General features: G+C 44.8%; 1 protein-coding gene across 3 annotated transcripts; it reads left to right on the top strand.

Moving 5' to 3' along the window:
- Positions 1 to 1242: 1242 nt before the first annotated feature.
- ccdc28b (coiled-coil domain containing 28B) lies at positions 1243 to 23580 on the top strand. Of its 3 annotated transcripts, none has more exons than XM_078423234.1 (6): positions 1243 to 1762; positions 12599 to 12765; positions 15073 to 15236; positions 16655 to 16809; positions 19089 to 19111; positions 21460 to 23580. In XM_078423234.1, the coding sequence occupies exons 2-6, from the start codon at positions 12614 to 12616 to the stop codon at positions 21527 to 21529; spliced, it is 564 nt and encodes a 187-aa protein (XP_078279360.1). In that variant the 5' UTR covers positions 1243 to 1762; positions 12599 to 12613; the 3' UTR covers positions 21530 to 23580. The 3 variants fall into 3 exon arrangements, with proteins under 3 accessions (XP_078279360.1, XP_078279358.1, XP_078279359.1); XM_078423232.1 differs by having other exon boundaries at positions 1245 to 1762; positions 12435 to 12765; XM_078423233.1 differs by having other exon boundaries at positions 1245 to 1762; positions 12448 to 12765.

A 23580-nucleotide genomic window follows, 5' to 3' on the forward strand; every position in this document is an offset into this window, starting at 1 on the left:
CTGAGGCAGAGAATTCCACACCTTCACCACTCTGACTGAAAAAGTTCTTCCTCATCTCCGTTCTAAATGGCCTACCCCTTATTCTTAAACTGTGGCCCCTTGTTCTGGACTCCCCCAACATTGGGAACATGTTTCCTGCCTCTAATGTGTCCAATCCCCTAATTATCTTATATGTTTCAATAAGATCCCCCTCATCCTTCTAAATTCCAGTGTATACAAGCCCAATCCCTCCAGCCTTTCAACATACGACAGTCCCGCCATTCCGCCCTCTGGAGTATTTGAAGTTGAGGTGATGTGATCGAAGTGTTTAAAATATTGAGGTGTTCCCAGGACGGAAATGTCAAAGACTAGAGGCCATAGTGTCGCTTAGAGATACGGCATGGACCAGACCAGTCTATGCTGACCATTGATATTGATCACCCATTCACACTAGTTCTACGTTGCCTCTTACGCACTTGAGCAGTTTACAGAGGTAAATTAACCTTCAAACCTGCATGTCTTTGGGAAACCGCAGCACCCGGAGGAAACACACGGTCAGGAGGAGACGTGTGCGAAGTTTTATTTTACCGAGTGGGGGTTGTCTGGAAGGTCCCTCCAAAGGCGGTGGAGGCAGATATAAAGAGACATTCAGATAGGCAGGGAATGGATGAATACAAATTACATGGAAGGATAGGAGACTAGTTTAACGACATTATTTTCGGCATAGAAATTTGGGTGGGACTATATTCCTTGGAGAGGGGTGATGCTATCGAGGTGTCTAAGATCATGGGGGGGGGGGGGTAGATAGGGTGTATGCACAGTCTTTTACCCACGGCGTGGGGAACTGAGAACTCGAGGACATAGATTTAAGTTACCAGAGGAAAGATTTTTCCACACAGGAATCTGAAGAAGGGTCTTCATATCATATCATATATATACAGCCGGAAACAGGCCTTTTCGGCCCTCCAAGTCCGTGCCGCCCAGCGATCCCCGTACATTAACACTATCCTACACCCACTAGGGACAATTTTTACATTTACCCAGCCAATTAACCTACATACCTGTACGTCTTTGGAGTGTGGGAGGAAACCGAAGATCTCGGAGAAAACCCACGCAGGTCACGGGGAGAACGTACAAACTCCTTACAGTGCAGCACCCGTAGTCAGGATCGAACCTGAGTCTCCGGCGCTGCATTCGCTGTAAAGCAGCAACTCTACCGCTGCACTACCCGAAACGTCACCTATCCTTTTTCTCCAGAGCTGCTGCTTGTCCCGCTGAGTTACGTCAGCACTTTGTGCCTATTCGGTGTAAACTAGCATCTGCAGTTCCTTCCTCCGCCGATCAATCCCGCTCTGTCCACATGTGATCTGTGACTGTAGTTGGTCTCAATCTCTCCGCCCGCCTCTGATTGACGATACGGACCGCCCTCCCGGTCTACATTGTTTCTGCGTTAAAGACACAAAGTGCCGGAAACATCATTGTTCGTGCGGTCGAAGGTTCGGTCCTGGGCCGCGGCGACACCTCCCACTCCCGGCCCTGGTCCCGGTCCAAGACCAAGACCCGACCTTCCGCAAACACGGCAAGTGGGGCAACGTGGACGAGCTGAGTCGGGGCAAGGCGCGTTTCAGCGGCAGAGCGACCGGAGTGAACGATCGAGACCGAGTCGCTGGTGGGGCCTTGATCATTGAAGAAATAAACGGATCCGATTCCCCTTGAATCGGCCGACATTCTCAACGAGAATAAATACAGTAAACTACGATCCACAGCTGCGGATAGAAAACCGGTGAGTTAAGCAATAGTTAAGGTATCACAAAAGGCTGGAGTAACTCAGCAGGTCAGGCAGCATCCAGGAGAGAGGGAATGGGTGACGTTTCGGGTCGAGACCCTAAATGAGTTACTCCAGCATTTTGTGATACCTTCGATTTGTACCAGCATCTGTAGTTATTTTCCTAAACAATAGGAAAGATCAGGTTAAGTTTTATTTCCTGCGTAAAGTGTTGCTAAGAACGAGGCTGGTCCGCACACAGAAAGAACAGCTCAATGATGCCTGGCAAAAAAATGGCCATATCTTATACAGAAAGAGAATAAACTGAAGTTGGAGAATTTGTTACAGCATCTGGAAGATGGTGCGTTCCTCAAATACTGACAGATGTGGAAATGGGACCCCAGCAGCTCTTCCAGGTGCGACAGGTTCATTCGCACCTCCTCTAACCTCATCTACTGCATCTCTGATGTTCCCGATATGGGCTCCTGGACATCAACGAGACCAAGCGTAGACTCGGCGACTGTTTCATCGAATACTTGCGCTCGATGCGCCAAGTCCAACTGGATTTGCCGGTTGCGAATCATTTTAACTCCCCATTCCCACACTTCCTGCCTTAATTTAGTTTAATTTAGTTTATCGTTAAGTGTACTGAGGTACAGTGAAAAGCTTTTGTTGTGTGCTAACCGATCAGCGGAAAGACTGTGTACAGATACATACGATACGATAGAACTTTATTTATCCCAGGAGGGAAATTGATCGGTCATGTCATAAAAACACTAAATACATGGAACAGTGGAAAGGATTGGGGAGGGAAGTCAGAATCAGTCTACCCCGGGGCAGAGGAGGGAGAAGGGTCTCCTGTGGCGTTCTGTGCTGCATCTCGGAGCCAGTCTGTTGCTGAAGGTGCTCCTCAGGTTGACCAGTGTGTGTCATGGTGAGCTGGATTGTCCAGGATGCTCCGCAGTTTGAGAAGCATCCACTCCTCCAAGACCACCTCCCATAAATCCAACTCCGCCCCAGGATGGAGCCAGCCTACCTGATAAGTTTGTTGATTCTATTGGCGTCCACAGCCTTCGCCCTGCGGCCCCGGCACACAGCAGCAAAGAAGATGGCACTGGCTACCACCGATCGGTAGACCATCTGCAGCATCTCACTGCAGACGTTGCAGGAGCAGAGCCTTCTCAAAAAGTACAGCCGGCTCTTTGCCTTCTTGTCCAGGGCCTCAGCATTCCTGGACCTGTTTACTGTCCAGGTACACTCCAAGGTATTTGTACTCCCTGGTAAACTGCACATCGACACCATTGATGGAGTTCAATCTATCACATCTCCTCCTCACATGTCCCTCTCCTCCTAAAGTCCACCACATGATAAGATAATAATGTTTAGTGCAAGATAAAGCCAGCAAAGTCCGATCAAAGGTAGTCAGAGGGTCACCAATGAGGTATAGTAGTTCAGGACTGCTCTCTAGTTGTGGTCGGATGATTCAGTTGTCTGGGGTCTCCATTGCTACAGTATGCCACGTGCAAAATGGAGAACAGCACCTCCTACTCTGCTTATACCTAACTACTCAATGGTATGAACATTGAATTCTCCAATTTCAGCTACCGCACCCCCATTTCATTGACTCAGTTATTCCTCTCCCCCCTCCGTGAACACCTTTCCCTCTACTACCACCCCCCTGCCCTCAATCACCACATCCCCCTTACCCTCAATCACCACTACCCCCCAACCAAGGTACTCATCTTCCATCTTTCCGAGTCACCCAATTTTCTTTCTTTCCCTTCCACCCCTCCCCCTCCACATTCCATCCCTCCCCCTCCGCACTCCACCCTCCCCCTCCACACACCACCCCTCCCCCTCCACACACCATCCCTCCCCCTCCACACACCATCCCTCCCCCTCCACACACCATCCCTCCCCCTGGTTTCACACCCCTTCCACCCAAATCAGATTCTACATCCCATCCCCTTTCTGTGTACTTTCTTTAATCTCTAACTGTTGTCAGTTACTCCACCCACCTATCCCTCACATGTGGCAGCTCTTGCACCCTTTCCCTCTTTACCAACTCCCCCCTCCAATTCCATCAGTTTGAAGAAGGGACCCAATCTGAAATGCTGCCTGACCCATCAAACTCCTCTAGAACTTGTTTGGTCTGTGATAGGAATGGGGAAGTGACGGACAGCCAGAAGTACAAGATCACTCTCCTGGACTGAATGCAGGAATTCTGTTGGCAATCACTCAATCTACATTCCATTTCTCTAGATTATATCCATATTAATCCATAGAAAACAGAAAAGCCGGAAATCTCCAGGACCGGACAATGTTTCGCCCTCTACCCTCAAGCTCTGTGCCGAACATCTAGCACCGATCTACACAGACATTTTCAACCAGTTTCTGCAAACCTGCACTGTCCCTGCCTGCTTCAAGGTCTCCACTATTGTCCCTGTACCCAAAAAGACAAGGATCACTGGTCATAATAACTACAGGCCTGTCGCACTGACCTCTGTAGCCATGAAGACCTTTGAAAGACTTGTGCTGGCCCAGCTGAAAAACATCACAAACCCCCTGCTGGACCCTCTGCAGTTTGCATACAGGGCCAATAGATCGGTGGATGATGCAGTTAACCTAGGCCTGCACTTCATCCTCCAGCACCTAGACCGCCAGGGGACCTATGCCAGGATTCTGTTTGTGGACTTTAGCTCTGCATTTAACACCATTGTGCCAGAGCTACTACACTCCAAACTCTCCCAGTTGACTGTGCCTGAACCCCTCTGTCAGTGGATCATCAACTTCCTGACAGACAGGAAGCAGCATGTGAGGCTGGGAAAGCACATCTCAGACCTGCAGTCCCTCAGCATAGGAGCACCGCAAGGTCAAGGCTGTGTACTCTCCTCTCTCCTTTACTCTCTCTACACCTCCACAGACTCCTCTGTCAAGCTCCTCAAGTTTGTGGATGACACAGCCCTGATTGGACTGATCCAGGATGGGGAGGAATCTGCCTACAGACGGGAAGTGACACAGCTGGCATCCTGGTGCCATCGCAACAACCTGGAGCTCAATGCTCTTAAGACAGTGGAACTAATTGTAGACTTTCGAAGAGATCCCCCTCCCCTCCCCCCACTCACCATCAACAACTGTAAGGAGTTTGTACGTTCTCCCCGTGACCTGCGTGGGTTTTCTCCGAGATCTTCGGTTTCCTCCCACACTCCAAAGATGTACAGGTATGTAGGTTAATTGGCTGGGTAAATGTAAAAAAAAATTGTCCCTAGTGGGTGTAGGATAGTGTTAATGTACGGGGATCACTGGGCGGCACGGACTTGGAGGGCCGAAAAGGCCTGTTTCCGGCTGTAGATATATGATATGATATGATATGAACACCATCTGTGGAGTCATTTAAGTTCCTTGAAACCATCATCTCCAGGGACCTTAAATGGGGGGCCACCATCGACTCCACAGTCAAAAAGGCCCAACAGAGGATGTACTTCCTGTGGCAACTGAAGAAACATAATCTGCCACAGGCAATGATGGTCCAATTTTATACTGCTATCATTGAGTCCGTCCTCACCTTCTCCATCATGGTCTGGTTTGGCTCAGCCACCAAGCACGACATCCGGAGGCTGCAACGGATCGTTCGCACAGTTGAGAAGGTTGTTGGCTGCAACCTTCCCCCCATTGACGAACTGTACACTGCAAGGGCCAGGAAGCGAGCGGGCAAGATCATCCTTGACCCCTCTCACCCTGGCCACAAACTCTTCGAAGCACTTCCCTCTGGAAGGCGACTCCGGACTGTCAAAGCAGCCACAGCCGGACATAAAAACAGCTTTTTCCACGAGTGATAGTTCTACTCAATAACCAAAGTCTGTAGTCTCTTTTTTGCTCTGGTTTATTTTCACCCACATGTTTAGACCGTAATGTTGTATCCTTATTGTTTTGATGTGTTTATGCTTTATTCAATTGTTAACTGTATGTTTGTGTTGTCATTTGTGAGCGGAGCACCAAGGCACATTCCTTGTATATGCATACTTGGCCAATAAACTTATTCATTCATTCATTAGAGTCATAAGCAGTTCACCACACCCTGCCCTCCACTGTACCATGTACACTAATCCCATTATCTACATGTAGGTAGGTCTGTGGCAATCTGTGCTGAAGCTATTTGGAAATGCAAGTGAATCACTGCTTCACATAGAAGGACTGTCTGGGACATAGTCACAGAGCGATCTCATGTAGAAACAGGCCCTTTGGCCCAACCTGCCCATGCTGACCAAATTGCCTGCACCTGCATTGCACCTGGCATATCCCTCCAAAGCCTTCCTATCCATGTTGCTGTCAAAATGTTGTAATTGTACTGCCTCTACCAGCAGCTCAGTCCATATATGCACTTCATGTAGGTTGATAAGAATACGGTTCAAATACAGGCATCCTGGTTGAGTTAGCCTGAAGGACCTGTTCCTGTGCAGTATGGCTGATTCTGTGTCACTATCCCACTGGATGAAAAGGTTGCCTTTCAGGTCCTTTTTAAATCACCCCCCTCTCACCTTAAACATAAGCCCTTTAGACAATAAACAATAAACAATAGACAATAGGTGCAGGAGTAGGCCATTCAGCCCTTCGAGCCAGCACCGCCATTCAATGCGATCATGGCTGATCACTCTCAATCAGTACCCCGTTCCTGCCTTCTCCCCATACCCCCTCACTCCGCTATCCTTAAGAGCTCTATCCAGCTCTCTCTTGAAAGCATCCAACAAACTGGTCTCCACTGCCTTCTGCGGCAGAGAATTCCACATCTTCACCACTCTCTGACTGAAAAAGTTCTTCCTCATCTCCGTTCTAAATGGCCTACCCCTTATTCTTAAACTGTGGCCCCTTGTTCTGGACTCCCCCAACATTGGGAACATGTTTCCTGCCTCTAATGTGTCCAATCCCCTAATTATCTTATATGTTTCAATAAGATCCCCCCTCATCCTTCTAAATTCCAGTGTATACAAGCCCAATCGCTCCAGCCTTTCAACATACGACAGTCCCGCCATTCCGGGAATTAACCTAGTGAACCTACGCTGCACGCCCTCCATAGCAAGAATATCCTTCCTCAAATTTGGAGACCAAAACTGCACACAGTACTCCAGGTGCGGTCTCACCAGGGCCCGGTACAACTGTAGAAGGACCTCTTTGCTCCTATACTCAACTCCTCTTGTTACGAAGGCCAACATTCCATTGGCTTTCTTCACTGCCTGCTGTACCTGCATGCTTCCTTTCATTGACTGATGCACTAGGACACCCAGATCTCGTTGAACTCCCCCTCCTCCTAACTTGACACCATTCAGATAATAATCTGCCTTTCTATTCTTACTTCCAAAGTGAATAACCTCACACTTATCTACATTATACTGCATCTGCCATGTATCCGCCCACTCACACAACCTGTCCAAGTCACCCTGCAGCCTTATTGCATCTTCCTCACAATTCACACTACCCCCCAGTTTAGTATCATCTGCAAATTTGCTAATGGTACTTTTAATCCCTTCGTCTAAGTCATTAATGTATATCGTAAATAGCTGGGGTCCCAGCACCGAACCTTGCGGTACCCCACTGGTCACTGCCTGCCATTCCGAAAGGGCCCCATTTATCCCCACTCTTTGCTTTCTGTCTGTCAACCAATTTTCTATCCATGTCAGTACCCTACCCCCTTTAGTTTTAGACTCCTCTACCCTGGAGAAAGGCTGTGACTGTTCACCTTTTCTATGTTCCTCGTGGTATTATAAACCTCCACAGCCTCTTGTACACCAGGAAAAAAGACCTAGCCTATTCAGTGATAGACACAAAATGCTGGAGTAACTTAGCGGGGACAGGCTGCATCTCTGGAGACAAGGAATGGGTGATGTTTTGGGTCGAGACCCTTTTTCAGACCTGTGTAATGTCTCCCTATAATTCAGACCTCCAGACCTGACAAATGTTTCTTGCACACTTTCCAGTTTAATGTAGAAACGAGGAACTGCAGATGCTGATTGACACAAAAGGACAGAAAATGCTGGAGTAACTCAGCAGATCAGGCAGCCTCTATGACATGACAGATGTTTAAGTTTCAGTGGTGTAAATGTGCCACCAGTTTAACAGTGAACTCTCTTTGTTCCCCTCTACTTCATCTCAGAATTTATCCTGTAAGATTGAAATAAAAGCCGTGGCATTTTATATCCACGTTTCACTGCTATTTAAAGACTTTTCTGATATAGAATACATTTATCCTGTTGCATTATATATCCAGAATGTTTCATGGAATTACATGGCACAGAAACGATTCTTTAAATTTCTTCCCACCCTGTTCCCACACTTCTTCCCACCCAGTTTCCTGGAAAAACTATCCCCTACTCCCAATTCCTCCGTCTACGCCGCATCTGTGCTCAGGATGAGGTGTAGGATGAGGGCATCGGAGATGTCCTCATTCTTTAGGAAACGGGGGTTCCCCTCTTCCATTATTGATGAGGCTTTCACTAGGGTCTCCTCAATTTCCCGCAGCTCTGTTCTTGCTCCCCCTCCCCCCATTCGTAACAAGGATAGAGTCCCCCTTGTCCTCACCTTCCAACCCATCAGCCGTCGCATACAACAAATTATCCTCCAACATTTCCACCACCTCCAACGGTATCCCACTACTGGCCACATCTTCCCATCTCCTCCCCTTTCTGCTTTCTGCAGAGACTGTTCCCTCCGTAACTCCCTGATCCACTTGTCCCTTCTTACCCAAACCACCCTCTCCCCAGGTACTTTCCCCTGCAACCGCAGCAGATGCAACACCTGTCCCTTTACCTCCCCCCTCGACTCCATCCAAGGACCCAAAAAGTCTTTACAGGTGAGGCATATGTTCACCTGCACCTCCTCCAACCTCATCTATTGTATCCGCTGTTCCAGATGTCAACTTCTCTACATCAGCGAGACCAAACGCAGGCTCGGCGATCGTTTCGCTGAACACCTTCGCTCAGTCCGCCTTAACCAACCTGATCTCCCGGTGGCTCAACACTTTAACTCCCCCTCCCAATCACAATCTGACGTTTCTGTCCTGGGCCTCCTCCATTGTCATAGTGAGACCCAGCGCAAATTGGAGGAACAGCACCTCATATTTCGCTTGGATAGTTTACACCCCAGCGGTATGAACATTGACTTCTCTAACTTCAGATAGTCCCTGCTCTCCCTCTCTATCCCCTCCCCCTTCCAAGTTCTCCCACTAGTCTTCCTGTCTCCTACTACATTCTATCTCTGTCCCGCCCCCTCCCCTGACATCAGTCTGAAGAAGGGTCTCGACCCAAAACGTCACCCATTCCTTCTCTCCAGAGATGCTGCCTGATCTGCTGAGTTACTCCAGCATTTTGTGTCTACCTTAAATTTCTCCCCTCTTTAGAACATAGAAACATAGAAAATAGGTGCAGGAGTAGGCCATTCGGCCCTTCGAGCCTGCACCGCCATTCAATATGATCATGGCTGATCATCCAGCTCAGTAGCCTGTACCTGCCTTCTCTCCATACCCCCTGATCCCTTTAGCAAAAAGGGCCACATCTAACTCCCTCTTAAATATAGGCAATGAACTGGCCTCAACTACCTTCTGTGGCAGAGAATTCCACAGACTCACCACTCTCTGTGTGAAGAAATGTTTTCTCATCTCGGTCCTAAAAGACTTCCCCCTTATCCTTAAGCTGTGACCCCTGGTTCTGGACTCCCCCAACATCGGGAACAATCTTCCCGCATCTAGCCTCTCCAACCTCTTAAGAATTTTATATGTTTCTATAAGATCCCCCCTCAGTCTTCTAAATTCCAGCGAGTACAAGCCCAGTCTATCCAGTCTTTCCTCATATGCAAGTCCCGCCATCCCAGGGATTAATCTGGTGAACCTTCTCTGTACTCCCTCCAAGGCAAGAACGTCTTTCCTCAGGTTAGGAAATCAAAACTGCACACAATACTCCAGGTGCGGTCTCACCAAGGCCCCGTACAACTGCAGCAGAACCTCCCTGCTCCTAAACTCAAATCCTCTTGCTATGAATGCCACATACCATTCACTTTCTTCACTGCCTGCTGCACCTGCATGCTTGCTTTCAATGACTGGTGCACCATGACACCCAGGTCACGTTGCATCTCCCCTTCTCCCAATCGGTCACCATTCAGGTAATACTCTGCTTTCCTGTTCTTGCCGCCAAAGTGGATAACCTCACATTTATCCACATTATATTGCATCTGCCATGCATTTGCCCACTCGCCTAATCTATCCAAGTCACTCTGCAGCCTCCTAGCATCCTCCTCACAGTTAACACTGCCACACAGCTTCGTGTCATCCGCAAACTTAGAGATGTTGCATTCAATTCCCTCGTCCAAATCATTAATATACACTGTAAATAACTGGGATCCCAGCACTGAGTCTTGCGGTACCCCACTAGTCACTGCCTGCCATTCCGAAAAGGACCCGTTTATTCCTACTCTTTGCTTCCTGTCTGCCAACCAATTTTCTATCCACCTCAAAACTGAACCCTCAACACCGTGTGCTTTAAGTTTGTACACCAATCTCCCATGTGGGACCTTGTCGAAGGCCTTCTGAAAGTCCAGATATAACACATCGACTGGTTCTCCCTTATCCACTCTACTAGTTACATCCTCGAAAAATTCTATAAGATTCGTCAGACATGATTTGCCTTTGGTAAATCCATGCTGGCTTTGTCCGATGATTTCACCACTTTCGAAATGTGATGCTATCACATCTTTAATAACTGACTCTAGCATTTTCCCCACTACCGATGTTAGGCTAACTGGTCTATAATTCCCCGTTTTCTCTCTCCCTCCCTTTTTAAAAAGTGGGGTTACATTAGCTACCCTTCAGTCCTCAGGAACTACTCCAGAATCTAAAGAGCTTTGAAAAATTATCACTAATGCATCCACTATTTCTGAGGCTACTTGTTTAACCACTCTGGGATGCAGCCTATCTGGCCCTGGGGATTTATCTGCCTTTAATCCATTTAATTTACCTAACACCACTTCCCGACTAACCTGGATTTCCCTCAGTTCCTCCATCTCATTAGACCACCGGTCCCCCGCTATTTCCGGCAGACGGTTTATGTCTTCCTTAGTGAAGACAGAACCAAAGTATTTGTTCAATTGGTCTGCCATCTCCTTGTTCCCTATGATCAAATCACCTGTTTCCGACTGCAAGGGACCTACATTTGCCTTAACTAATCTTTTTCTCTTGACATATCTATAAAAGCTTTTGCAGTCTGTTTTTATATTCCTTGCCAGTTTTCCATCATAGTCTATTTTCCCCTTCCTAATTAAGCCCTTTGTCCTCCTCTGCTGGACTCTGAATTTCTCCCAGTCCTCTGGTATGCTACTTTTTCTGGCTAATCTGTATGCTTCATCTTTTGTTTTAATACTATCCTTGATTTCCCTTGTTAGCCACGGATGCACTACCTTTCCTGGTTTGTTCTTTTGCCAAACTGGGATGAACACTTGTTGTAATTCATCCATGCGACCTTTAAATGCCTTCCATTGCATGTCCACCGTCAACCCTTTCAGCATCAATCGCCAGTCTATCTTGGACAATTCACGCCTCATACCCTCAAAGTTACCTTTCTTTAAGTTCAGAACACTTGTTTCTGAATCGACTTTGTCACTCTCCATCCTAATGAAGAACTCTACCATATTATGATCACTCTTGCCCAAGGGGCCTCGCACAACAAGACTGCTAACTAACCCTTCCTCATTACTCAATACCCAGTCTAGAATGGCCTGTTCTCTCGTTGGTTCCTCGACATGTTGGTTTAGAAAACCATCTCTCAAACATTCCAAAAAATCCTCTTCCTCAGCACCCCTGCCAGTTTGGTTCATCCAATCTATATGTAGATTGAAGTCACCCATTATAACTGCTGCGCCTTTAGTGCATGCATTTCTAATTTCCTGCTTGATGCCATCCCCAACCTCCCTACTGCTGTTAGGTGGCCTGTACACAACTCCCACTAGCGTTTTCTGCCCCTTAGTGTTTTGTAGCTCTACCCATATCGATTCCACTTCCTCCAAGCTAATGTCCTTCCTTTCCACTGCTTTAATCTCCTCTCTAACCAGTAACGCTACCCCACCTCCTTTTCCTTTCTGTCTATCCCGCCTGAATATAGAATATCCCTGGATGTTGAGCTCCCAGCCTTGGTCATCCTGGAGCCATGTCTCCGTAATCCCAACTATATCATAATCATTAATAACTATCTCCACATTTAATTCATCCACCTTATTACGTATACTCCTTGCATTGAGACACAAAGCCTTCAGGCTTGTTTTTACAACTCTCTTACCCCTTATACAATTATGTTGAAAAGTGGCCCTTTTTGATTTTTGCCCTGGATTTGTCTGCCTACCACTTTTACTTTTCACCTTCCTACCTGTTGCTTCTACCCTCATTTTACACCCCTCTGTCTCTCTGCTCATGCTCCCATCCCCCGCCACATTAGTTTAAATCCTCCCCGACAGCGCTAGCAAACACTCCCCCTAGGGCATTGGTTCCATCCCAGCTTGTGCCCTCTCATTCTCATTCTAGAAAATAAGATTTAGTCATCTATCATAAAGATTCTATCTTATTTGTGCCCCTCATAATTTTGTAAACCTGTATAAGGCACCTCCTGCACTCCAGTGAAACTAAACCCAGCCTATCTGTTCTCTCTTATAACTACAGCCATCTGTTTCAGGCAACATCCTGGTGAATCTCTTCTGCACTCTGTTGTTACCATATCCTTCCTGCAGTGTGGCGATCAGATCTTGGTGTTGATGGGATGAAACTTTAGAAGGATGAATTTGTTCACTTGGTTTATTTCAACTTTGACCTCCTATCGTGCAAAGGTGAAACATCTGAGGATGGAAGAAAAAACAAAGAAACAAAGTCCAAGGTTGGCTTTGTCCCAGCACTGCAGTCCCAGGAAATGTCCAGTGCCTGTCTGTGAGAGTACAGCCTTGTCTGCCGCATTACCTCAGCTTTCTTCACCAAAACTAAAATCAAAATTGAAAAGGTTGGTGCTAAGTGAATGAGAGGAAACTCAATGTCATTTTATTGTATATTTTCTTGAGTAATCTGTTCCATCCAACTTCACAAGTGTATCCTGTACTTGCTGATCAATCACTGTGCCTTTCACTGTGATATATTGGAAACTAAACATGGCAAAGCAGAACCACAGATGATTGCGACCTGAGATGTACATAGATTGGATTTGGGTCAAGTAGAACAAACTCTCATGAAACTGATTGAGATTTTTGAAGATGTGACCAAAAACGTCGATGAGAGCAGAGCTGTAGATGTATATATGGATTTCAGCAATACATTCGACAAGGTTCCACATGGCAGGCTGTGCTGGAAGATTAGAGTGCATGGGATCCAAGGAGAGATAACTGAATGGATGGAAAATTGACTTCATGGAAGGAAACAGAGATTAATGGTGGTTGGTTACTTTTTGGACTGGAGGCCTGTGATTAGTGGCGTGCCTCAGGGTTCGGTGCTGGGCCCATTGCTGTTTGTCATCTATATCAATGATTTGGACAAGAACATACATGGCATGATTATCAAGTTTGCTGATGACACAAAAGTGAGCGGAATTGTCGATAGTGAAGATGGTTGTCAAAAATTACAGCAGTATCTTGATTGGTGGGCAGGTGGGCTGAGGAACGGTTGATGGAATTTAATAGAGAAATGTGAAATGTTGCATTTTGGGAAGTCTAACATGGACAGGGCTTATACATTGAATGGTAGGTAGTTATGGAGTAGAGGGATCTGGGAATGCAGGTGCATGGTTTCTCGAAGGTATTGTCGCAGGTAAATAGGGGGGTCAAAAAGGATTTTGGCACATTGAGCTTTATCAGTCAGACTATTAAGTATAGAAATTGGGAATGTCATGTTGCAGCTATATGAGACGTTGGTGAAGTCTCATTTAGAGTATTGCATTCAATTTTGGGAACAATGTTATCGGAAGGATTTTGTCAAGCTGGAAAGGATGCAGAAAAAATGTAAGAGGGTGTTGCCAGGACTCGAGGGCCTGAGCTATGGAGGCTGAGCAGGCTAGGTCTCTATTCGATTGAGCACAGGAAAATGAGGGGTGATCTTATGAGAGGAATAAATTGGGTAAATGCACTGAGTCCCTTGCTGAGAGTAGGGGAAATCAAAAACCAGAGGACATAGGTTTACAGTAAGGAGATAAAGATTCAATAGGTCCCTGAGGGGTAACATTTTTACACAAAGGATGGGTGTGTGGAACAATCTGCCAGAGGGAGTCGTTGAGGTGGGTACATGGATATGATAGGTTTAGAGGGATATGGGTCAAAAGCCAGCAGGTGGGTCTAGTGTAGATGGGGCATGTTGGTCGGTGTGGGCAGGTGGGTCTAATGTAGATGGGGCATGTTGGTTGGTGTGGCAGGTGGGTTTAATGTAGATGGGGCATGTTGGTCGGTGTGGGCAGGTGGGTCTAGTGTAGATGGGGCATGTTGGTTGGTGTGGGCAGGTGGGACTAGTGTAGATGGGGCATGTTGGTTGGTGTGGGCAGGTGGGACTAATGTAGATGGGGCTTGTTGGTCGGTGTGGGCAAGTGGGTCTAATGTAGATGGGACATGTTGGTCGGTGTGGGAAGGTGGGTCTAATGTAGATGGGGCATGTTGGTTGGTGTGGGCAAGTTGAATCGAAGGACCTGTTTCCACGCTGTATGATTCTATGTTTCCTCAATCTTTTTGTGGAAGAAAGAATTTGATTCATGGTCATTGACACCAGCACTCAGGCAAGTGGGGTGCGGGTGTTGATCTTTGAGACAGGCTTTAGTTGAACCAAGCAGTAATCCAGTGTCTTAATAAACTGAAAGACTATTATTGCAGATGTGTGAAAACTAAATCACCTTTTGCTTATTATGGCTCTAATTCTGCCTTAAAATAGTCAGACTGTTTCCATGAGTCTTTGAGGAAAAAAGGTTACTGCACTCTGAGGCTGTGGGATGACAGAATGTATGAATATAATAGCCAGGGGAATCCATCTTGATATTGGTCACGTCCACTTCCTCAAAGATTTGAAACCCACTTGTGGGACTGGGCGTCTGAAGAAGGGTCTCGACCCGAAACGTCACCCATTCCTTCTCTCCAGAGATGCTGCCTGTCCCACTGTTACTCCAGCTTTTTATGTCTATCTTCGGTTTAAACCAGCATCTGCAGTTCCTTCTTACACATTGGATTTGCCCTAGTGTTACAGGAGGACCTGCATTTAAAAGAAATGGCAGCTTATTTGTGTGAAGCAGTATGGTTTATTACATTTTTTAAATTCTACAATTATTTGGCCATTTAAACAGGGCAGATAAAGGTAAAGTAAAGACTCCGCAGCCAGCTGACAAAGTGTTGAAGCCGGCAGCAATTCAACATTCCTTCCTGACTGATGTTTCTGATGTGAGGGAGATGGAATGTGGCCTCCTGCATTTACTGAATGATTTCCACTCTGGGAAACTTCAAGCTTTTGGTGAGTTCTTTGGTTGACAAAAATGTGATATTTAAAACATTATGAATTTCTAGCTCATAAGATATAAAAAGTAAATATGCATTTAAGAAAGTAATTGGGAAGTTAAATGCTCGGTTGTATTTCATTGTAAGGGACTGGAATGCAAGTGTTCCACTGAGCTGCACACTGTGTGCAGTTTTAATGTCATCTTCTGCCATCACTAATTCACTGATTTCTCCCTCATTCCTTAAAAAAAATAGAAGTATATTTTGAACTTGTGGGAACTATTCAAATATCAATGGCATTAACCTCTTCGCCATCCTTTCAAAACCCGCGGAACAACTGATCAGATCCAAGGAATTTATCCTTTCAGTCCTGCCAATTTTCAACAGTTCTAATTTCTTCCCCGTTTAATCTGATCCTGAAGCCCTCACTATTCCCAATGATTCTGAATCATCTTCCGTGAAAACAGATACAAAGTACTCGTTTAATTTCTCTGGCATTTCCTTATTCTTGAGTGTCATTTCTCTTCCTGCCAGTCTGTAAAGAACCCATGTTAACTTGCTAATTTTTCAATTTTGCATAAATTGACAACACTCATGGTGTTGTGTTTCTGATTAGATTATTCGCACATCACTTTCCTTTTCTTTATGAATGTCTTGTTCCTTCTCGGCTGAACTTTCCCACCTTCCCACTTGTCAGGCTTGCTGCTCCCAATTGCCACAGGACTACGTTCCCATCGACTGTCCGTGTGTCTTAAATCATTTACTTAATGTTTAAATTCTCTGAGTGCTTTGGGGAGTTTTTGTTGCAAGTTATTTATTCATTAAATATTAGCTTTTAGATGTTTATTGCAAATCATTTTAATGTAGTGTCCCACCCTATCATAGTCAACTCAAGCCTCCATAACGTTGTGGATTATTTTGTTTTTATTGAAGACCCTGGTGAACCAAATCACTATTTGATACAAACTTTTATAGACATTTCTATTATATAATGATTGCTTCTCCCTGGTTGGAATGCTTCCCACCTCAGAGTTTAGTTGTTCCACTTTGCTGTAAATATCCTATTATATAGTCAATGGATAACCTCCTGGAGACTATTGAGGAATATTGTTTTTCTATTGTGTATTTGTGTAAAATAAATCAAGTCAAAGAAAGTACCCTATATGAAGCAGGCAGCATATAATCGTTTGCTTCCACTGCAATACAAGCATGTTATCTTATCCTGACTCATGTGCATCCATTGTACAGTACACTAACTGAAAATGAAAGCAGTTTGAAATAAGTTAAAATATTCAAAGATGAAAATCGCTTTCGAGTAAATTTGGTCCCTCTGATTTCATATATGAGAAAATGGAATCAGAACTGAGAGCACAGGTCTTCTGAATTACATGCGTTAAATGTTTTCAATTGTGGAAAGTGCTGCGTTTTCTTTAGGGAAAGAGTGCTCCTTTGAACAGATGGAGCACGTAAGAGAGATGCAAGAAAAGATGGCCCATTTGCACTTCAGCCTTGACAGTCACGTGGAAGAGTTGTCTGAGGATAAGAAAAAAAATGCGTCAGACAGGAATCTTGAACAGCTTCTGATTAACGTGAGTATGGTTTTGCTGATGTCGGATGAAAGGGTGTATATAAGCTGAACATAACCTTTGAAGCAACAGAATTAATAGATGTTGGAGAAAAATTCATCCATGACATCAGATTGGAATGGTTTCAGTTTGAGATTACTTATCAACCCCATATGACCCTTATAACCCCTACTCCTTCAGTTTTCCAGACTTACATATGCATACTTGTGCACATCTTTTCCAAAATTGTTTTTGCCTCAAAATTAATGCAGAAGTAGCCTTCGATGTATACTGAACATAATATATTTTTTTAAATGAGCATTTTTTTCAACATGTTTTAAATGGCTACAAGAGTCAGATCACAGTATCCTGAAGAGTTAACAGCTTCAATTTGTTTGATGATTTAATGCACTGCTCTGGATCCCCAGAAGATGAACTTATTCTTGCTTCAACATTGAATTTCTTGGTACTCATACTTTTTAGCAACCCGCAATACAAAATGGATTGAACCTAGAGGAAATTTGAAATCCATTCTGGGTGAAATTAAGCATTCATATCATATATCATATCATATATATACAGCCGGAAACAGGCCTTTTTCGGCCCACCAAGTCCGTGCCGCCCAGCGATCCACGTACATTAACACTATCCTACACCCACTAGGGACAATTTTTTACATTTTACCCAGCCAATTAACCTACATACCTGTACGTCTTTGGAGTGTGGGAGGAAACCGAAGATCTCGGAGAAAACCCACGCAGGTCACGGGGAGAACGTACAAACTCCTTACAGTGCAGCACCCGTAGTCAGGATCGAACCTGAGTTTCCGGCGCTGCATTCGCTGTAAAGCAGCAACTCTACCGCTGCGCTACCGTGCCGTACCATGAAACTGGTTATATTTAACAGAATGATATGCAGATATTAGTCAGATGTAATGATGTTTAATATTTTGAGCTAGGAAGACCACCCAACCAGCAATAAGACCATCTTGTAGAATGCACATGGAATCACGTTTCAGTTGATGCCTTTTAGTTAATGCTAATAAGGATCTGCAGTATGATTCAATAGAAAACAGTCAATCCAATCTTGGCTTCAATATTCCTTTCTAGCCCTTCCCCGTGACATAACTAATTTGAAGATCAAATCTGTGCCAGTTTTTCCCTTGAATGTATTTATGACGTGTCTAGAGTTCTTTGGGGGTAGAGAATTCTTGAGTCATTACCCTTTTTAAAAAAACTGTCTTGAATAGGTCAGTTCTTGCTCTGCACAAATTCCCCTAGATTTCCCCCCCTCACCACCATCGCTCTTCCACTCAGCTCGCCATCCGAGGGTTCCCTACTGTTTTCCCCATTGAACCCAAATGGAGGAAATGAAGCCCACAGCTGTAACCCACATCTAGAGGTTCAGGGTGTGTGCAGTTGGGGCAGGGTGGTTGATCGGGCTTTGGGGATGTGTGTGTGGTTGAGGCAGGGTGGTTGATCGGGCTTTGGGGATGTGTGTGTGGTTGAGGCAGGGTGGTTGATCGGGCTTTGGGGATGTGTGTGCAGTTGGGGCAGGGTGGTGATCGGGCTTTGGGGATGTGTGTGTGTGGTTGGGGCAGGGTGGTTGATCGGGCTTTGGGGATGTGTGTGCAGTTGGGGCAGGGTGGTTGATCGGGCTTTGGGGATGTGTGTGTGTGGTTGGGGCAGGGTGGTTGATCGGGCTTTGGGGGTATGTGTGACACTTGTGTATTACTCCTTTAATCAAGTATTCTCACACCGGTGGTTCACCAACGATGATTAAGCTGGTGCCTCCTTATCTCTGAGCTCCTCCCCTGGACTTGATGCTGAGTGTCGGGGCAGAGCCATAGGTCAGAGTCTCGTCAGTAGTCTGGAATGTGCTGACCTGCGAATACTATTTGCCAGTGGTACTGTACTGAGCTGCTGATCAAAGGCGTGAGTCAGGCCCCAGAGAGAGGAGTACAAGATGGGAGTGGATCGTTTTCTAAAGAACAAAATAATGTGCAACACTGCACTCCCACTAGGAAATAATGCATTGGTTGTATTTTATGCCTCGGCACAGGTCTCCCAGTCGGCAGTCTCTGAGTTTATAGACCTCTTCATTTAACTTTTTTGAGAAAGTTAATAAAGGAATGAGGCTGAGCAATAGCTGTGCTAAAGTGTGATTTGAAATTGTTTCCCAATTTTAGTTGAAGAAGCCGTAGTCAAGCAATGGACCCTGCGGCATAAAAGAAAGATTACTTTGAGTGTTCTTCATTTTTTTATGATTTTCTCTGTATTAATTATATTTTTACTATTTTACAGTTGGAAGAACTTAGTACCTCAATGTATCCTTTTTAAATGGTGTTTGTTAATGATCATCTAACCTGTTACAAGCTCACAGCACAGAAATGGCCCGATGTGTCACTGCTGATATTCAAATACCTACCACTATCAATTTTGTTTCACAGCATTTGCTCTGATGCCCTTGGCCTTTCAAGATTTCAAGAGATTTCAAGATCAATTTATTGTCACATGTACCAATTAAGGTACAGAGACATTTGAGTTACCATACAGCCATACTAAGTGAAAAGCAACAAGACACCCACAGCCACATAAAATAAAATTTAACATAAACATCCACCACAGCGGATTCCACATTCCTCACAGTGATGGAAGGTAATAAAGTTCAATCCTCTATCTTCCTCTTTGTTCACCCGCGGTCGGGGCTGTTGAACCATCCACAGTCGCTGCTGCCAACTGTCCAAGCCCTCGCGTCGGGATGATCGAAGCTCCCCGTGCCGGGACGGTTGAACTCTCCGTGGCATGGAGCTCCCTAGTCGGCCTCTTCTTAGCAGAGACCATGGGCTTCACGATGTTAAAAATCCACAGGCCCCACAGTTGGAGCTCTCCACGTTCGATCCTCGGCAAAGGATCGCAAGCTCCACAATGTTAAGTCCGCGCCGCACCTACTGAAGGAAAGGCCGCCAACTCCTCGATGTTAGGCCGCAGTGGGGACGGAGATACGATACCGAAAAACATCGCATCTCCGTCGACATAAGAGATTGAAAAAAAGTTTCCCCCAATTCACCCCCCTCCCACATAAAACAAACCAAGAAACACTAAAACATACTTTTAACACATACTTAAAATAACAAAAACAGTAGAAAGGACAGGCAGACTGTTGGCGAGGCTGCCAGTGCTGGTGGCACCACCCGGTGGAATTCTAGTGCTCATTCAAGTGCTCATCCAGATGCTTCTTAAATGTAGTGAAATGATCAGCATCCTCCATCTTTTCAGGCAGTGTTCCAGATTCCTTGGTGCAAATATAATTCCTCTGATCTCTTCCAAACTTCTTACTGCAAATCTATCCTCTGATCTCAAACACTTAAGCCATAGACAGACCTTACTAAAACTGTATAAATGCCTGTCATAACTATCAGGTTTTTCACAGCACCCCCAGTTACAAGCAAAACCACAAACTCCAGTCTCTTCTCATAACTGAAGATCAAATGTAATCTGACTGAGGTGATGCATTTAGGGAAGATAAATAGGGGGAAGAACATTTACTGTAAAATGGTGGAGTGGTTTGGAATGTTGGTGAATGGAGAAGCCTTGGTTCAAATCCACATTCCACATTCACAGGTTGGCGTATAGAATATAAAAGTTGGGTCATCATATTGCCAACCGTACAAAATACTGTTTAGCCTACATTATTTAGGTGAGAATAATGTTTTAAGACATAGAACCGTACAGCGATGGAAAAGGCTCATTGCCTGCGCGTGATCCATATTCCCTGCATATCCAAATGCCTAAAAGCAAGTTAAATATCACTATTGTACAGCCTCCATCATCACACCTGGCAGCGCGTTCCAGACATTCTGTCATCTGTGTAAAACCTTGCCCTGCTCACCTCGTGCTTGGACATTTCCACCCTGGTAAAAGGTTCTGTCCACCATACCTATGCCTCATAACTTTATATACTTTAAAGGGGATACCAGGGGAATTTTGTTTATTTTTACACAGGGTGATCTTTATCTGGAAGAGGAGATGGTGGAATTGGATACAGTAACTTTGTTTAAGAGGCACTGGAAGAAGCGAGGCATAGAATGATACCGACAATGGGGTAAAGTAGGAGGAGGGTGCAGTGCCAGATTGAGCCCAATCATCTCCTTCCTACAGTGTGGTAACTAGAACTGTGCACAATATTCCTGCAAAATACCAGTGCTGGAAGAACTCAATAGGTCCGGCAGCATCTGTGAATGTACAATGTTTTGGGTCAGGACCCTTCTTTAGACTGATAGAGTAGGGGGGGTGAGGGGGAGAAAGCTGGAAAAAAGAGGTAGGGTGGGACAAAGCCAGGGAAATGATAGGCAAATGCAAGCGCTTGGCAGATGGGTGGCCGAAATACAAAGGTTAGAAGAGGAAAGGAGACATGCAGGTGTCAGATAAGGAAGTGTGAAATATGGGTGGAAAGGGACTTTCCTGCACGCAAGAATTTCAACACCAGTTGCTGTGCGACTGAGGGAAAATCAATGTCCCAGGCTGATTTTTGTGGCTTTATTTCATAGCTGGAATTATATTGTCTACTGAGCTACTTACAGGTGGGGGAATGAGGAGATCATGCAAGAGTTCAAACGGTTTCGGTGTGTGATTTTTCTGTGACAGGAAGAAATTATCCTTGACAGAAATTAAGACAAAAACTACACTTGGCAGAAAATCAAGAATTGTCAAAAGATGAAGAGTTGAAATCATCTCCATTATAGAAATAAGCATGAGGGGCCCAAGGGAAGATTGATCAATGAAGGCAGTGCCTGAGCAAAGAGATTGGATGCATCATTTTTTTAGAGAAACCATGTAAGGTGGGAGCCAGATGTTAAAACTGCTAAGATTCCACAACATGCATACCTTTATTGTCAATTTTCTTTCTTCCTGCTCTGTTTTGTATAGTCTGACTGTATTATGTGTTTTCCATTATTCACGTGAGCCTTGGCAATACAATTCAACATGTGACCACTAGACATACTGACCTATATCTGATTCTGCAACAAATCCCAGTCACAGTAATTCAGCACAGATATGGGCCTTCTGGCCCATCATGTCAATGCCACCACTGTGCCTATCTACTAGAATCCCATTTTCCTACATTTTATGCCTTGCTTATTCAAGTGCCTTCCTAGATATCTCCTAAATGCCATGGATTATATCTCCCTCCAGTGTATTCAACATATCAACCACTATGTGTAGAAAACTTTCCAAGTCAGATCCCCTTTACTTTTCCACCTTTTCACCTTAAACCTAGAAGTCAAAGAGATTGCAAATGCTGGAATCTTGATCAAAAACTAGAATGCTGGAAGAACTCAGCAGATCAAAGCAGCATCAGTGAAGGCAAAACGTGCAGGACATTTTGGATCAGGATCCTGTATCAGGACAGATGGGAAAAGGAATATTGCCAGTATACAGCAGTGCAGGGGGAGGGGGCGATAACACTAAGGGTGTGGGTTACCTGCAATTGTAAAATTCAATATTCATAGCATTGGGTTATAAGCTATCCAAGCTGAATGTTATTCTTCCAAGTTGCGTTTGGCCTCTCCGTTGCAATAAAGCCACGGATTGATGGGTCTGTACGAGAGTGGGAAGGAGAGTTACAATGTTTTGAGATGTCTGTTGCAGACAGAGTGGAGGTGCTCCGCTAAACAGCTGACTAAACTGTTTGGTTTCTTCAATGTAAAGAAGGTCACATCATGACCACTGAATGCAGTTGACTAGGTTGGAAGAGGTGAAAACACACTTGTCTTACTTGAAAGGCCCGATTAGGTCTCTGAATAGTGATGGGGGAGTGGAAGGGACAGGTGTTACACCTCCTATAATTGTAGGGAGAGGTGCCAGAGAATGGAAGGGAAAGGTGGGGAGAGATGAAAGGACCAGGGACTCATGACAAGTAAACTCACAGGCACTAGTCAGTGCAACAGAGAAAGATGCCCCAGTTCAGAGCAATAATTGTTCCACGTTGTCAACAAAGACTTGCCACGTTGCCCAGCCCTTTCATAAATCTCTCAACACACAACCGAATGACAGCGCATTTAACAAATGTAGGTCAGTGCCAATTAACAATTTGACAACTACTGTTCTTGAAATTTTATGCCAGTTATATGATTGCTCCACAGAGGAACCTTCAATTTCAGAAAGTAATGTTAGCAAATCAGAAAGTATGCTGGAAATGTGACAATGTTAATCAAGCCTGCATCAACACAAAACATTTCAATGCATCCAGGGTGATTTCTGTGAACGTGCTTAAAATGTTTTAAAGCTTTTATTAAAATGTTTTAAGTATCGGCATTTTTTCTTTACCTCAATGCGCTGCAAGTTTCATATTCTCACCCCACAGGTTTACAAAGTTAAGATTTTTCTACCGAAATTTCTGCAAATATTTCTGAATATTATTTGAAACAGCATGTACACTACTGCATTTGTTTTCCTTTTGCGTTAATCTAATTCTGTAAAGTCTTTCTTAGGTAGAATTGATTACAAATGCTAGTTTTTGATATTATTATATTCTTATACACATTAATACAAAAGATTGACTTTCTTACAAACAAACCCATATCCTGTCCACTGGCCCACGAGTCAAATAGTTTCTATTTCTTTACATACTCTTCTTCTGAGAATTATGGCATATTTGGAATTTTCTCCATAAATGCATCAATTTAATCTTTTAATTTTCTCCTAAAAACCCACCAATTGACCAACTACCCATCCATCCACTCACACTTCTTTCGACAGCCATGTATTTTTACTCCTGTGAAACACTCAATAA

This window comes from Rhinoraja longicauda, chromosome 27, assembly GCF_053455715.1.
Source record: "Rhinoraja longicauda isolate Sanriku21f chromosome 27, sRhiLon1.1, whole genome shotgun sequence".
Classification (NCBI taxonomy): domain Eukaryota; kingdom Metazoa; phylum Chordata; class Chondrichthyes; order Rajiformes; family Arhynchobatidae; genus Rhinoraja; species Rhinoraja longicauda.

Coding starts and splice junctions, on each gene's coding strand:
- ccdc28b (XM_078423232.1), top strand. CDS start 12,548: ATGAATTTGTTCACTTGGTTTATTTCAACTTTGACCTCCTATCGTGCA. Junction 12,766..15,072: donor CTAAAATCAAAATTGAAAAG/GTTGGTGCTAAG, acceptor CCATTTAAACAG/GGCAGATAAAGGTAAAGTAA. Junction 19,112..21,459: donor GAAGAACTTAGTACCTCAAT/GTATCCTTTTTA, acceptor ACAGAAATTAAG/ACAAAAACTACACTTGGCAG.